This window comes from Schistocerca serialis, chromosome 1, assembly GCF_023864345.2.
Source record: "Schistocerca serialis cubense isolate TAMUIC-IGC-003099 chromosome 1, iqSchSeri2.2, whole genome shotgun sequence".
Taxonomy (NCBI): Eukaryota; Metazoa; Arthropoda; class Insecta; order Orthoptera; family Acrididae; genus Schistocerca; species Schistocerca serialis.
In genome coordinates this window covers 832,304,337-832,319,854 of record NC_064638.1, presented here as the reverse complement: position 1 = coordinate 832,319,854, position 15,518 = coordinate 832,304,337, and the positions used below count along the sequence as shown (strand labels likewise).

The 15,518-nt window shown below is 43.3% G+C and overlaps 1 protein-coding gene across 1 annotated transcript in view; it reads left to right on the top strand.

Annotated features, from left to right (window-relative positions):
* The first annotated feature begins 958 nt into the window (after window positions 1-958).
* Window positions 959-15,518, top strand: part of LOC126438389 (solute carrier family 22 member 7-like) — a 147,127-nt gene continuing 132,567 nt past the window's right edge. The window contains exons 1-2 of the mRNA XM_050090549.1: window positions 959-1,094; window positions 13,383-13,710. Coding sequence (XP_049946506.1) covers window positions 13,442-13,710 — 269 coding nt within the window. The 5' untranslated portion in view covers window positions 959-1,094; window positions 13,383-13,441. The remainder of the gene's footprint in view (window positions 1,095-13,382; window positions 13,711-15,518) is intronic.

The window sequence follows — 15,518 nt, the reverse complement described above, 5'->3', positions numbered from 1 at the left end:
TACGGGCCTTTCTGGATACAGAAAATGTTCGACTGCTGCCCTGGACAGCGCGTTCTCCTGATCTCTCACCAACTGGAAACGTCTGGTTAATGGTGCCCGAGCAATTGGCTCGTCACAATACGCCAGTCACTACTCTTGATGAACTGTGGTGTCGTGTTGAAGCTGCATGGGCAGCTGTACCTGTACATGCCATCCAAGCTCTGTTTGACTCAATGCCCAGGCGTATCAAGGCCGTTATTACGGCCAGAGGTGGCTGTTCTGTGTACTGATTTCTCATGATCTATGCACCCAAATTGAGTGAAAATGTAATCACATGTCAGCTCTAGTATAATATATTTGCCCAATGAATACCCGTTTATCATCTGCATTTCTTCTTTGTGTAGCAGTTTTAATGGCCAGTAGTGTATCTGCCGAAACGGCAGAGAAAACGAGCCAGAGGTGGAGGGGGGGGGGGGGGGGAGGGGAATCGAGGCTGAAGTCGATGAGTTCCTCGCTATTTTTTTGTTTCGGGTTACATATATTTCACTTCATTTATTAAAGGAAAGAGAGGTAGTTTAACATCTGTCTGATGTGGATTAATGTTCAAATTATAAAGATGATGACCTTCTTAGAAATCTTCAGTGATTTCGCCATTCGAAGGAGGATGTACGTACATGGATGTTACTTACTTACTCGACAATTCTTGAGCGTATGTCTCCTAACAAGCAGCATAACTCAAGCTGTTATTGAAATATGTTTTTAAAAAAGTCTTAGAGATGCTTCCTACATTAACACGCGAGGCCCCCGTGGCTCTAAGGAGCAGAAGGTCACACGCAGACTTCAGGTACGCCCTTTAATCACCGCTGACGCACTTTAACCGGTGGCACTGCTGCTCCACCACGTGGCAGTCCGCCGTTGCGCAATGGTAGGCCGTTTATCTCTGAGATCCGCAGCGCCGCTTCTATCGTTTGTACTGTGGCAGCCGAGAGGCGTCTCAAGCGACGTTGTAGCGTTCGCTGAGAGACCTCACGTTGATTTATTAGCTTCCGACAGCAAAAAATGTAGCGAAGAGTTTCCTGCATTTTAGGAGGAACCGCGCCGTTGCAACAGTATCTGTGAGTACCTGGATTCGACGAAGTTACTTACCTATAAGAATGGTTATTTTTATTGCTTTACAACATTTTCAAATGCTTTAAAGGTTACTCTTTGCTCTAATTGTGAGGTAGCTTTAATGATTTAAAACGTCACACAGGCAAATGTGAGGCACGTTAAGCGTACTTCTTCAGCATTTCAATAATAAGCAGGCAACTACACCGAGCCGGCCGAAGTGACCGAGCGGTTCTAGGCGCTACAGTCTGGAACCGCGCGACCGCTACGGTCGCAAGTTCGAGTCGGGCATGAATGTGTGTGATGTCCTTAGGTTAGTTAGGTTTAAGTAGTTCTAAGTTCTAGAGGACTGATGACCTCAGCTGTTAAGTCCCATAGTGCTCAGAGCCATTTGAACTACACCGAAAGAAATCGAGTAAAAGATGAAACTTAATTTCATTGTGTACTGTGTAGAGGTAAAAGATAGGAATAAATAAATAAGAGACCACATTACCAGCTTTGCTCATAGATTTAAACACGAACGTGTCTTACAAGTTACGATCAGAGACGGAAAGTGCTTAAGGTCTCTTCCTTTAATGAAACTGTCACGAACCGCCCTCCCAAGTTTCGTCACCGTCTGTACTTTTTGAATCAATGATTATAAAATAAAGAGTTCCGCCTGAAGTTATAAAAATATTGGTAAGATTCACTCGAAAACTGGATCCAAGATTTAACATTAAATTTTTCTAGCATGACCGATAGGCAACCGGATAGCAGTTTTTATACTGACGTGTAATTAGAGAGAAAAAAGTGACGAACAGAGCCCAGACTCGAGACTTCGTCGTGGCGGCGTCTGATGCGGCGCCGCACATGCGCAACACTAATGCTGTCCGTCAGAGTACGCGCATGCGCACTCGGCCTCATACTTGCTCCGTAACCGGCGAACGCGCTTTCTTTTCTTCCACTCTTGATTTTTCTGCAAACATCGTAAACCTCTTGTCTTATCTGCCCAGTAACAGGAGTCAGTTACATGTGAAACTCTCGTATGTTTTCTTTTTCTGCAGCTTTCTTAGTTCAAGCATTTTTCTTTCATATCAGCATTACTGGGCGAGATGGCGCAGTGGTTAGCCCACTGGACTTGCATTCGGGAGGCCGACGGTTCAAACCCGCGCCAGCCCTACAGGTTTAGGTTTTCCGTAAATTCCCTAAATCGCTTCAGGCAAACGCAGGGACGTTTCTTTTCGCATGCCACGGCCGATTTCCTTCTCTAACCCGACCTTGCACTCTGTCTCTAATGACCTCGTTGTCGACGGGACGTTGAACACTTATCTCCTCCTTCTCCTCCACTGTCAGCATTGGAACTTTTTACGAACGAAATGACATTCACTTCTCTATATTTTTTTATATGTCCGGCTTCGTAGTTGATCCGTCATTGCACCAGACTGCTATACGGAGAGATAGGCTTCCATCCCAACTGCTGACAGAGATTTTCGTTTGGCGAGGGACTGGAACGGTGACCATTCAAGCGTGGTAGGGTAACTTGATGACTACTGAAAACGAGATGAAGCGGACCCAAGTTGAATGCTAGCGTTAAAGCCTGGGAGAGCACACTGGCTGGCACTCTACGTATAATAACGGACAATAACGCCGGTAAGCAGGGAATAGCATAGTGGTTCATCAGCATCGCATTGTCACCTGTGCTTGATTAGAATATACTTTTAATCAACTTTTTTAATAGATATGTTAACTAAAATTTATGACGTGTTTGCAACCCGTATTCCGCATTCAGTGACTCACCCGCTCCCTGTTGAATGGCAAAAGAATCTTCTGCGACTAATTACTGTTATGTGTTTATTTAGAGAGCATTCTTATGCAGAAATGAAGAAGCTTGCACAGGACAGACTAGCAAGAAGAGTTGCTTCATACAAGTCTTCGGACTGAAGACAACAACAGCAACATTCAAAGTGCCTGCGGAGTGCAACTGTACTCGGGCTCGTTCACTACCTATTTTACACGTGGTTCATCTGCAAAGGGTTTTGGTAGTGAATGGTTGCATTTGCGCCCCTAATACTGACTCATATATTGGCTAGCCTTTGAACAGCAGTGAATTGAATACACAGTTGTCTACAGCACAACCTTGCGCAAAATGAGGTACACTATACAAGTTCAGATTGAAACTTATTTGCCGGCCGGAGTGGCCGAGCAGTTCTAGGCGCTACAGTCTGGAACCGCGAGACCGCTACGGTCGCAGGTTCGAATCCTGCCTCGGGCATGGACGTGTGTGATGTCCTTAGGTTAGATAGGTTTCAGCAGTTCTAAGTTCTAGGGGACTGATGACCTCAGCAGTTAAGTCCCATAGTGCTCAGAGCCATTTGAACCATTTGAAAATTATTTATTTAAAACAAACACTTGTAACTTTTTGGTCATGCATATTAAAGTTGACAAATAAATTTGATCTAGATAAATAATAATCGGTGCAATTTGTACACATGGTTTATTGTCTCGCACCCACACACTTTCAAGTTGTTCCTTCACAGTTTATTCGCATACACTGGCGTCCATGCTTACACTCGCGGCAGTTTGCTGCTCCGAACTTACCACCACAACGGACAACGACCAAAGTCCACATTTTCCCGCTCATATCCCCAGTCCTGAGTCGGTTCACGTGACACTACAGTAATCAAAATAATTCCTAAACATGGCCACAAAACGTTTACAATTTTTGTAAAATTTAAATACTTAAACCTAAATTCATTATATTATTTCACACACATTTATCACCACATAATTTTATAATTCGTTGCAATTAAAAAAACAAAACACTATGCAACGGAACTACGAACACTCATCAACACACAAAGCAAGTATTTTCATGTCCATTTTGCATTACACGATTTTCACTCTGCATTTAATACATAATTTTATTCTTAAGCGTGGAAAATTAAAATCAGAACTAATTTATGACATGCTGTCAGATTTACATAATTAGGAATAACTCCATGTTTTGGCACAGTTTCACCCACTCCCTTCATTTAATGACGTCTTTGCACGAAATATGAGACATACAAATACTTGTCTGGCACTACAAAGATTGAAACTGAATAGTGTCTTCATAATAAAATAATGACTTACTTTGCAATTGTTCTAAACATCTTTATAACTTAATTCTACTATGAAACGTTTTGATTGAAGTACACCAGCCCAACATATTATTACCGCTGCTGTGCTTTAAATTTAAATTACGAACTACTTGGAAGAGATCGTTTTCATATGACTTCTATTTCAATGATCCAAGGATTCACTACAAGCACACCCTACATTATTTACTTAAGTGCAAAGTCATGTACAGTAATTATATGCAATTATGTACCCAAGTAATCAAAACTATCTGAAACTGCTGGATGCTGCCTTCTGTTTATCAGGCAAAGACGAGTCTATAAATATATTGACTTGTCTTTGTGCTTTTCACATCCCATCCATTTTTGCATAGCTAATATTTGCATTGAGAGCAAAGCTGCTGTATGGCCATATTATCCCCCGTTACCTCACAGGAGTTGTAGAATACGACCGTCTGAGAGTAACAGGAGAGACAGGCGACAAATCTCTAGAAAACGCCACTACCGTAGAATACCTAGGAGTAAGCATCCACCGCTGTAAAATGATGACATAAAACAAACAGGAGGAAAAGCAATGGAGTCTGAGATTCACTGGAAAAATCTTAAGGAAATGTATTTCACCCTTGAAATAATTGGCTTTCAGACCACTAGTTCGACCGATTCTTTGGCATTGTTCATGAGTTTAGGACCGTTACTAAGCAGGATTAATAGAAGAGACGGAAAAGAGTAACTAAGAGCAGCACATTTCGCACAGTACGGTTTACAGGGCGTGAGATGCTCAACAAACACCAGTGCCAGATGCTACAAGAGAGGCCCTGTGCATCGTGCAAAGATTTACTGCTTAAATTTAGGGAGTGTGTTTTCCAAGAAGCGTCGGTCAACATTTTACTTCCTCCCACATACGTCTCGGAAAATGGACACGACGAGAAAGTCAAAGAACTCGCATATGATGCGTAGCTTTACCGGCAATCATTCTCCGCACGCGCCATTGCCGCTGCTGATTGTTAAGTGCTTTGGGAGACTAATGTATAACGTGATTACTCTCTTACTCAACCCCCTCGACAAAGGCAGTGTACCACTACTGTCTAATAAAGTGCTTACCTTATTCGAACATTGTTTTCCCCCCAAACCTACCAAGGTTAGAGCAAAGTCTACAAAGAATCCATGGATTACTCAAGGAATAGGGGTATCTTGTAAAACAGAAAGAAAACTGTATCTGTCAATCCGAAACAGTTCCGATGTTGATGCTATAGCACATTACAAGAAATACTGCAAAATATTAAAGACTATAATACGGATACCAAAGCAAATACATTACAAGGAAAAGATAGTCACATCAGATAACAAAATAAAGACAATATGGGATATAGTGAAGGAGGAGACCGGTAGAACCAGACATGAAGAGGAACAAATAGCATTAAGAGTAAATGATACATTGGTGACAGATGTGTATAGTGTTGCAGAACTTTTTAACAAACATTTTATAACTGTTACTGAAAAGATGGGGTTGTCAGGTTCGGTAGATGCTGCTATAGAATACCTCAGACCAGACATTTCAAGTAACTTCCACAATATGAATTTGACCCTCACTACCCAGCAGAAATAATGTCCATCATAAAATCTTTAAAATCAAACGTATCTAGTGGGTATGATGAAATATCAACAAAGTTCATTAAAGAATGTGATTCTGAGCTAAGTAACATATTAAGCTATCTGTGTAACCCGTCGTTTATCAGTGGAATATTTCCTGAATGGTTGAAATATGCTGAAGTTAAGCCACTGTTTAAGAAGGGAGATAAAGAAATAGCATCAAATATCTGTCCAATTTCACTGTTGCCAGCATTCTCAAAAATTTTGGAAAAAGTAATGTACAATCGGCTTTATATCCATCTTATCTAAAATAACATACTGTCAAAGTCATAGTTTGGATTTCTAAAGGGTTCTGATATTGAGAAGGCTCTCTACACTTACAGTGAAAATGTGCTTAATTCTTTAGACAAAAAATTGCAGGCACCTGGTATATTTTGTGATCTGTCAAAGGCATTTGACTGTGTAAATCACAATATCCTTTTAAATAAATTAGAATATTATAGCGTAACAGGAAATGCTGCAAAATGGTTCAGATCTTATATCTCTGGCAGGAAACAAAGGATGTTATTAGGAAAGAGACATGTATCAAGCTATCAGGCATCATCCAACTGGGAACTAATTACATGTGGGGTCCCACAAGGTTCCATTTTGTGGCCCTTACTTTTTCTTGTGTATATCAATGATCTTTCATCAGTAACATTACCAGATGCCAAGTTCGTTTTGTTTGCCGATGATACAAATACTGCAATAAATAGAAAATCAAGTGTAGTCTTAGAAAGATCAGCTAATAAAATATTTGTGGACATTAATCACTGGTTCCTAGCCAGATCTTTGTCACTAAACTTTGAAAAAACATACCACATGCAGTTCATAACTTGTAAGGGGTGTCCCACGAGTATATGCCTAACATACGATGACAAGCAGATAGAAGAAGTGGGCAGTGTTAAATTCTTGGGATTACAGCTTGATAATAAATTCAACTGGGAGGAGCACACCACAGAACTGCTGAAGCGTCTTAACAAAACTCTATTTGCAATGCGAATTGTCTCAGACATAGGGGACATAAAAATGAAAAAGCTGGCACACTATGCTTACTTTCATTTCATAATGTCATATGGGATTATTTTTTGGGGTAATTCATCAAGCCAAGCTAAAGTTTTCTGGACACAAAAACCTACAGTAAGAGTTATATGTGGTGTGAACTCAACAACATCCTCCAGACGCCTGTTTAGGGAACTAGGGATACTAACTATTGCTTCCCAATATATTTGTTCCTTAATGAAATTTGTCATTAAAAATATATCACTTTTTCAAACCAACACCTCAATTCATGGAGTCAATACTGGAAATAAGAATAATCTTCACAAGGATTTAAAGTCACTTAGTCTTGGACAAAAAGGTGTGCATTATTCAGGAACACAGGAACACACATTTTCAATATCTTGCCAGCAGCCATAAAAAGATTAACAACCAATGAAAATCAGTTTAAGAGAAGCCTAAAGGATTTATTGGTGGCCAACCCCTTCTACTCCATTGATGAATTTCTCAGTAAAACCAACTGATTTGTGTATAACTTCTGCACAATTTCAGTGCAGTAATGTGATCATTGTAAATATGTGTGTGTGTGTGTGTGTGTGTGTGTGTGTGTGTGTGTGTGTGTGTGTGTAAGTACATTCGAACCTCTGCACCATTTCAGTGCAGTAATGTGTTCATTGTAAATAAGTATTATAGTAGTTGCATTAAACATTTATTACCTTATAAATAAATAAATAAACCTTTTTATTTTAAATTCAGTGCATTAGTATTTGTAAAATGACTCTTTCATATAGTGTTCATTAAAAAATGACGATTTTCCACTTGGGACCTGTGGAATAGTACATTAGCTTATTTGTTTTAGTTGTAAATATTTGTCATGTATTGTTTTCGGACATGTTCTACATCCTGGAGGACCTCCTCACTACGGATCAATTAGAACGAAAGCTAATCTAATCTAACATAATCTACTTCTAGAGTCAATTCTGTATGTTATTGTGAGAAAGTGCTCTAAATGTTTGCCGGCCGGGGTGGCCGAGCGGTTCTAGGCGCTACAGTCTGGAACCACGCGACCGCTACGGTCGCAGGTTCGAATCCTGCCTCGGGCATGGGTGTGTGTGATGTCCTTAGGTTAGTTAGGTTTAAGTAGTTCTAAATTCTAGGGGACTGATGACCTCAGATGTTAAGTTCCATAGTGCTCAGAGCCATTTGAACCATTCTTGACGTCTACAATGAAACACCAATCAGTGCGGTGGGTGGACGCCGGTGGCGCCGCACCAAGAAATGAGCACTCGTTTTCATAGGCCGATGTTCTCTGGAATGCTAAAGGAATTCTCCGTATTGATTATCTTGCAGATGGTGCAATAATTACTTGCTAATGCTGTGCAATTCTTCGCGATCATAAGGCAAGTATAAATGAGAAGTGTTGGGATGGTAAAAGATAAAATTCAGGACAATGCATCAGCCCATAAGGCCGTTTGATAATGAGAAAACTGAATCGTGGAACTTTCACACTGTTCATCAGATGACCATCATATAACTTTCAACGAGAGACACTGAACTCGAATTCGGGGGACTGCAGCTGAGACATAGGTTTTCCGTGGTTTTCCTATCACACTGTTGCCGAATGCAGGGATCGCCCCTTTGCAATGACACGGCCGGGCTGGTAATCCGTCGCTAATGACCTATTCGTCGATGGACGTTGAATTCTAAACTTCCTTTTTTTCCTTTCCGTGAATTCAACTTATTTCCACATACAAAGATATTTATTCGTGTAATCCAGTTTTGTCAGTCCAATGATGACGTCACACCAGCCACAGACAGGTATTTTATGAGCCTCAGAGAGGACATCATCATAAAATAAAGGAACCTTCGGCTTGAAGAACAGTCTTTCATTGCAATGGTAACAAATTTACCTAGCCCTCATACGGGATAGAGTTGCTGGATTGTATAAAATGTCACAGTGATGGCGACAGTACATTTAGTTGTCAGGTGAATGCCGCGCGGGATTAGCCGAGCGGTCTAAGGCGCTGCAGTCATGGACTGTGGGTCTGGTCCCGGCAGAGGTTCGAGTCCTCCCTCGGGCATGGGTGCGTGTGTTTGTCCTTAGGATAATTTAGGTTAAGTAGTGTGTACGCTTTGGGACTGATGACCTTAGTTTTTTTTTCAGGTGAATAAAGCGCGGGAACAGCTTTGGCACTGGGTATATGTCGGACTTATTCCATAGGACGCACTGTAATGACTCTAACGTAAACGGCTAGAGAAGGAAAGCTTCAGAATGGGTGCCAGAAAGACAATAGGAGATAGCCAACAGAGTCAAGTCCGTACCAACGTTAGGAGCTAGAGAGAGGGTACGAGGGAGGGAGGAGTGAAGGAAGGTGGGGAGGTGGGAGCTACTGATATTAGTTTCGCAGTGAGTGACGAAATAAAGTATAAATCTCATGAGAAATGTTTCTGTGTATACTACTAGTCAGTATCGATTATATGTTCCCCCTATCTTCTAAATGATACTCATATCTGTGAGGCTGCATTCGGCTTGTGAAGATCACCTTCTTCTGGGGGAGGCGGGGGGGGGGGGGTATGGAATTGCCCCACACCTTGGTCCCCTCTCCCCCCCCCCCCCCCCCCCACTCCTGTAGGGTGCGCCGTTTAGCACCGATCACACACGTACATAGAACAGAGTCCGAACAAACAATCCTAGCCTAGGTCACATCGAAGGCGGCTCAAGCATGCACATGCACATGCGCATGCACGGCATCTATGGGCAGCGGCGTGCGTTCGGGATCGCTCTTGCCGCAAATACTAAGACTCTCACATTAATGACTAATATTAACTGCTGAGAGTTGTAAAACACGAAGATGTGCTAGCAATATACTGAAATTGTAATCTTACAGGTAATGATAAAAAAAGGAATGAAAAACTTGTATAGCAGTGGAAGCCAATGAAAGTACACTTACAGAAAAACATCGCAACACTAAGCAGGACTTGTGCGACATAAACGAAAGGGAGTACGAGTGTTTCTTCATCTGAAAGATGATGTCTATTCACGTTTCGTGCCAGTCGCATACGAGTGTCGCTAGTAGCAGCACTGTGAGGATACATAACAGGTTTGCTTTAAAGATGCGTTGTAACAGTCATGAGTGTTAGTTACCATTGAAATTGGACGTGGTGAGTTGATGTTAGTTAAGAATGCCTTTGTCAAAGACGCCATTCCTAACAACTCAGTGAGTCTAGAAGAAGTCATGCAATATGACTGCGAGAAGCTGGATGTTCCTTCTGCGTTACTGTAGAAAGACTTGGCAGTAACGTAGCCACTGTACATGACTGCTGAAAGCGGAGGTCACAAGAATGTACGGTCGCTAGAAGACCGAGCTCCGGACGGCCAAGTAGCACTACCCAGAGGGAAGACCTTCGTGTTCGACGTATTGCTCTGGTTCATGATAGTGCATCTGCAGCAGCAGTTTGAGCAGAAATTGGTACCACGATGACACAATGAGTCGTTACAAATTGGTTGCTTCATGGACATCTCTGAGCCAGATGCTCTGTAGCGCGCATTCCAGTGAGCCCAAACCACCGCCATTTGCTACTTCAGAGGTGTCAGGAGACTGCTTTTGGAGCGCTGGGTGGAGGTCTGTTGTGTTTTCTCATGAAAGCTGGTTCTGTCTCAGTGCCAGTGACTGCCGACTGTTGGTTAGGATGGGGTCAGTTGAGGGCCTGCAACCAACCTGTCTGCATGCTAGACTCACTGGACCTACACCAGGAGTTATGATCTGGAGTGCCACTTCGTAGGACAGCAGGAGCACTCTCGTGGTTGCCCCACGCACCCTTAGTGCAAATTGTACGTCAGTCTGGTGATTCGAACTGCTGCGCTACCATTCATGAACAGCATTCCACGACGTGTTTTCCAACAGGGTAACGCTCGCCCACATAGGCTGTTGCAACCCAACAAGCTTTGTAGGTACGTGCCTCAGCCTAGTCGATCACCAGAACTGTCTCCAGTCGAGCACATATGGGACAGCATCGGACGAGAACTCCAGCGTCATCCACAAGCAGCATTAACCGTCCCTGTATTGACCGACCAAGTGCAACAGGCATAGAACTCCATCCCACAAACTGACATCCGGTACCTGTGTAACACAATGCATGCATATATGCATGCTTGCATTCAACTTTCTTGCGGATTTACTGGTTATTAATATACCAGCATTTCACTTTTGCTATGGATTATTCGTGCTAACATTAACCTGTAATCTTGCGATGTTAATCACTTAAATATTTTATCTAGACAAATGTATTCCCGAATTTTCATTACTCTACATTCATTATTTTTTAATGTTGCGATTTTTTCCGTCATTGTATATCTGGTAAAATGAACCTGAATAAAATCGCAATAGCTGTTAACTGATGATTTATTCACGACCGGTTTCGCTGCGTTGCAACAGCATCTTCAGGAGCTTCTACACAGAAACGAAAGTATCCTCGTGATCGATATACACTCCTGGAAATGGAAAAAAGAACACATTGACACCGGTGTGTCAGACCCACCATACTTGCTCCGGACACTGCGAGAGGGCTGTACAAGCAATGATCACACGCACGGCACAGCGGACACACCAGGAACCGTGGTGTTGGCCGTCGAATGGCGCTAGCTGCGCAGCATTTGTGCACCGCCGCCGTCAGTGTCAGCCAGTTTGCCGTGGCATACGGAGCTCCATCGCAGTCTTTAACACTGGTAGCATGCCGCGACAGCGTGGACGTGAACCGTATGTGCAGTTGACGGACTTTGAGCGAGGGCGTATAGTGGGCATGCGGGAGGCCGGGTGGACGTACCGCCGAATTGCTCAACACGTGGGGCGTGAGGTCTCCACAGTACATCGATGTTGTCGCCAGTGGTCGGCGGAAGGTGCACGTGCCCGTCGACCTGGGACCGGACCGCAGCGACGCACGGATGCACGCCAAGACCGTAAGATCCTACGCAGTGCCGTAGGGGACCGCACCGCCACTTCCCAGCAAATTAGGGACACTGTTGCTCCTGGGGTATCGGCGAGGACCATTCGCAACCGTCTCCATGAAGCTGGGCTACGGTCCCGCACACCGTTAGGCCGTCTTCCGCTCACGCCCCAACATCGTGCAGCCCGCCTCCAGTGGTGTCGCGACAGGCGTGAATGGAGGGACGAATGGAGACGTGTCGTCTTCAGCGATGAGAGTCGCTTCTGCCTTGGTGCCAATGATGGTCGTATGCGTGTTTGGCGCCGTGCAGGTGAGCGCCACAATCAGGACTGCATACGACCGAGGCACACAGGACCAACACCCGGCATCATGGTGTGGGGAGCGATCTCCTACACTGTCCGTACACCACTGGTGATCGTCGAGGGGACACTGAATAGTGCACGATACATCCAAACCGTCATCGAACCCATCGTTCTACCATTCCTAGACCGGCAAGGGAACTTGCTGTTCCAACAGGACAATGCACGTCCGCATGTATCCCGTGCCACCCAACGTGCTCTAGAAGGTGTAAGTCAACTACCCTGGCCATCAAGATCTCCGGATCTGTCCCCCATTGAGCATGTCTCACGCGGTCTGCACGTCCAGCACGATCGCTGGTCCAACTGAGGCGCCAGGTGGAAATGGCATGGCAAGCCGTTCCACAGGACTACATCCAGCATCTCTACGATCGTCTCCATGGGAGAATAGCAGCCTGCATTGCTGCGAAAGGTGGATATACACTGTACTAGTGCCGACATTGTGGATGCTCTGTTGCCTGTGTCTATGTGCCTGTGGTTCTGTCAGTGTGATCATGTGATGTATCTGACCCCAGGAATGTGTCAATAAAGTTTCCCCTTCCTGGGACAATGAATTCACGGTGTTCTTATTTCAATTTCCAGGAGTGTATTTAAAAACTTAATTAAGGACAGACAATGAAAATAAACCCAAACAAAAACTGCTTACTGTAGTGGCACATAGATTAGCACCCGAAGACGCCCGCAGCCCCACGAAGAGGAGAAGTGTTCAACAAATAGTAACTGGCAGAGCATTCGGGCTGCTAGTGCAAGGGATGAGGCACTGTGGCAAAAAGAACCATACTTACTGTAATAAATATGATTAAATGCAATAGTACATCTGTCTAAAAATAGAACCTATGAAACAGCTCCGTTACTGCAAAGATAAACCCGCAAGGATGGGAAAAGTTATGTAAGGTTGGATTCTGCGACCGTAAACTTTGGGGGCGTCTTTCGGTGCCAATGTATGCGACATTACTATTAGTTCTTTTTACTTGGGTTTATTTTTTATTGGCTGTCCATAATTTTTAAATATATAGATTACAAGGACGCTTTCCTTTCTGAGTACAACCACCTGAAGATGCTGCTTTAACGCAGCGCAACCGGTCGTGAATTAATCATTAGTTGACACCTGCTTGTGGCTTCATCAAGTTCAGTTTAACATGAATTCAAACAGCCGTGGCTGCCCATATTACGAAGTTATATGTAAATGTATATGTGTCTTGTTCCTGGAATAGGAAATTGAAAATTTTTAGTTTTAAATTAACACCAGTGAGTTAAACTATTATGTTTACAGAGAAGTTTTTATCAACACAAGACAGGGTTACAAACAGCAGGACAAAAGCGCCGAGTAAAATGGCAGAGCTGGGCCCTTTGAGGAAGGACGAAGACGGAAATGCCCCAGACAGAAATGTGATGGACAGTCTTCTGGAGGCGGTGGGCACGCGCGGCCGCTTCCAGCAGCGCTTCAACTGGACCTTCAACTTGCTGGTGATGACGTTCGCCGCCATGCCGTACGTCAACTTCGTCATCGCGCTCACCGTGCCCGACCACTGGTGCCACGTGCCCGGCAGGGAGTCCACCAACTACACGCAGCAGCAGTGGAAGGCCTTGCACATACCCAGGTGAGAATCGGATCTTACCCGTGAAGAGACTACTCGCATTTCAGTAACGAAATGGACTATTTACTTAAGCTGCTGCCCAATTCAGGTAGTACGACACTGTCTTTCTATTTTCAGACAATTACTGCGTGACGTACTCGAAACCTAAGAGCTGTTTAGACATTATACTATACACACCTACTCCGCTTTTCCACGTAATGTCATTTACTTCTAACGAGGACAACACGATAGGTGCCAGAAACCTCGCTCAGTGGAAGAGCGGTCAAAATAAGCGAACATCAGTCTCCCCTTATCCGTAGATACTCGATAGTTTCGGAAAAAACGACGGTCAAAGTTTTCGAGGTATTTTCCAGAGACTTTGTGTGCCTTTTATGTACCTTTTAGATACTGAGACTAAATGGTGGCACAGTTGTTAGCGTCGAGGCTTCTTAATTTTGTGTCCCATGTTCAAAACCCGTTAACTGTTTCTTATTTATTTTATTTTAATTTTGTTGCTTTCATTTATCTACCCATGTTTGTAGAAGGTTACTACACGGATGTTTTACAGCGTATTTTGACATAACGTTGTCGTTAGTCATCTAATAATTGTATGATCGTAATAAAAAGAAGAATGAGAAAATTACTTGAAATTGTTTCCGGTGTAATTCCTGTAGCGTGTCTTGATTCATGATCAACCGCAAGCGCCAGTTTTCGGGAAAGTATTCCATTATGCTTGGTTTGCCGTGAAATTATTGCCAATGCGCGAAATCTTCTCAGAATGTTAACGTTTCTTTCCCAAGTGAGATTGATATGACGAAGTATCATTGTGGCATACCTGTCTTCACGCGATACTCACGATGTTCAGAACATCTGTGTTTCGAATGTTTCTACAATCGCTATCATCGAGGGTAACGCACCAAATCTTCCTAAAGAATAAACATATGAATAAAATATAAGAATTAATATAAGAATTGATATAAGAATTAAATATCAAAATATGAGAATTTAAAGAGATTATAGCCTCTCGACATACGATACGCACAAATGTTACATAATAAATGTCTGACACTCATTGTGAAATCCAGTTGTAATTTACAATTAATATAACGCTCCTGTATCTCCTAATCTGATACGAAACATTCGTGCTGTAAACTTCTGCGGACATGGGTAGATAAAGGAAAACAATAAAAATTTAAAAAAACAATAATCAGGTTTCGAACACAGGGTGCAAGATTAAGAACCTGTGACGCCAACCACTGAGCAACCAGTTCGTCTAAGGATGCAGAACGGTGAAAACTTTGACCGTCGTTTCTTGAGAAACAGTCGAGTATCTACGTGTAAGCCGAGACACGGGATCGCTTATTTTTACTCTTATTCGACTGAGCGAAGTTCCTAGGAAATCAAGTGATGGCACTTGTGTCTTCCTTGTAAGTACTTTTCGTAACTTCGGACTAGGTTTTCCAACCCCTCTCCATAGAAGTTCTCCGTTTGGGAAATGAACAGGTAGACAGTGGTAGACTTGCGTTCCTCTTCAACCCATTGTCAACCAAGTAATAGTTTCACGTACAAAAAGACGTAGTAGTGCGAGGAAGCGAGTGTGAAGAATAGCGCCGACCGGAGTGGCCGAGCGGTTCTAGGCGTTACAGTCTGGAGCCGCGCGAACGTTACTGTCGCAGGTTCGAATCCTGCCTCGGGCATGGATGTGTGATGTCCTTAGGTTAGTTAGGTTTAAGTAGTTCTAAGTTCTAGGGGACTGATGACCTTAGAGGTTAAATCCCATAGTGCTCAGAGCCATTTGAACCATTTGAGAAGAATAGCAAGAAAACGAAGCA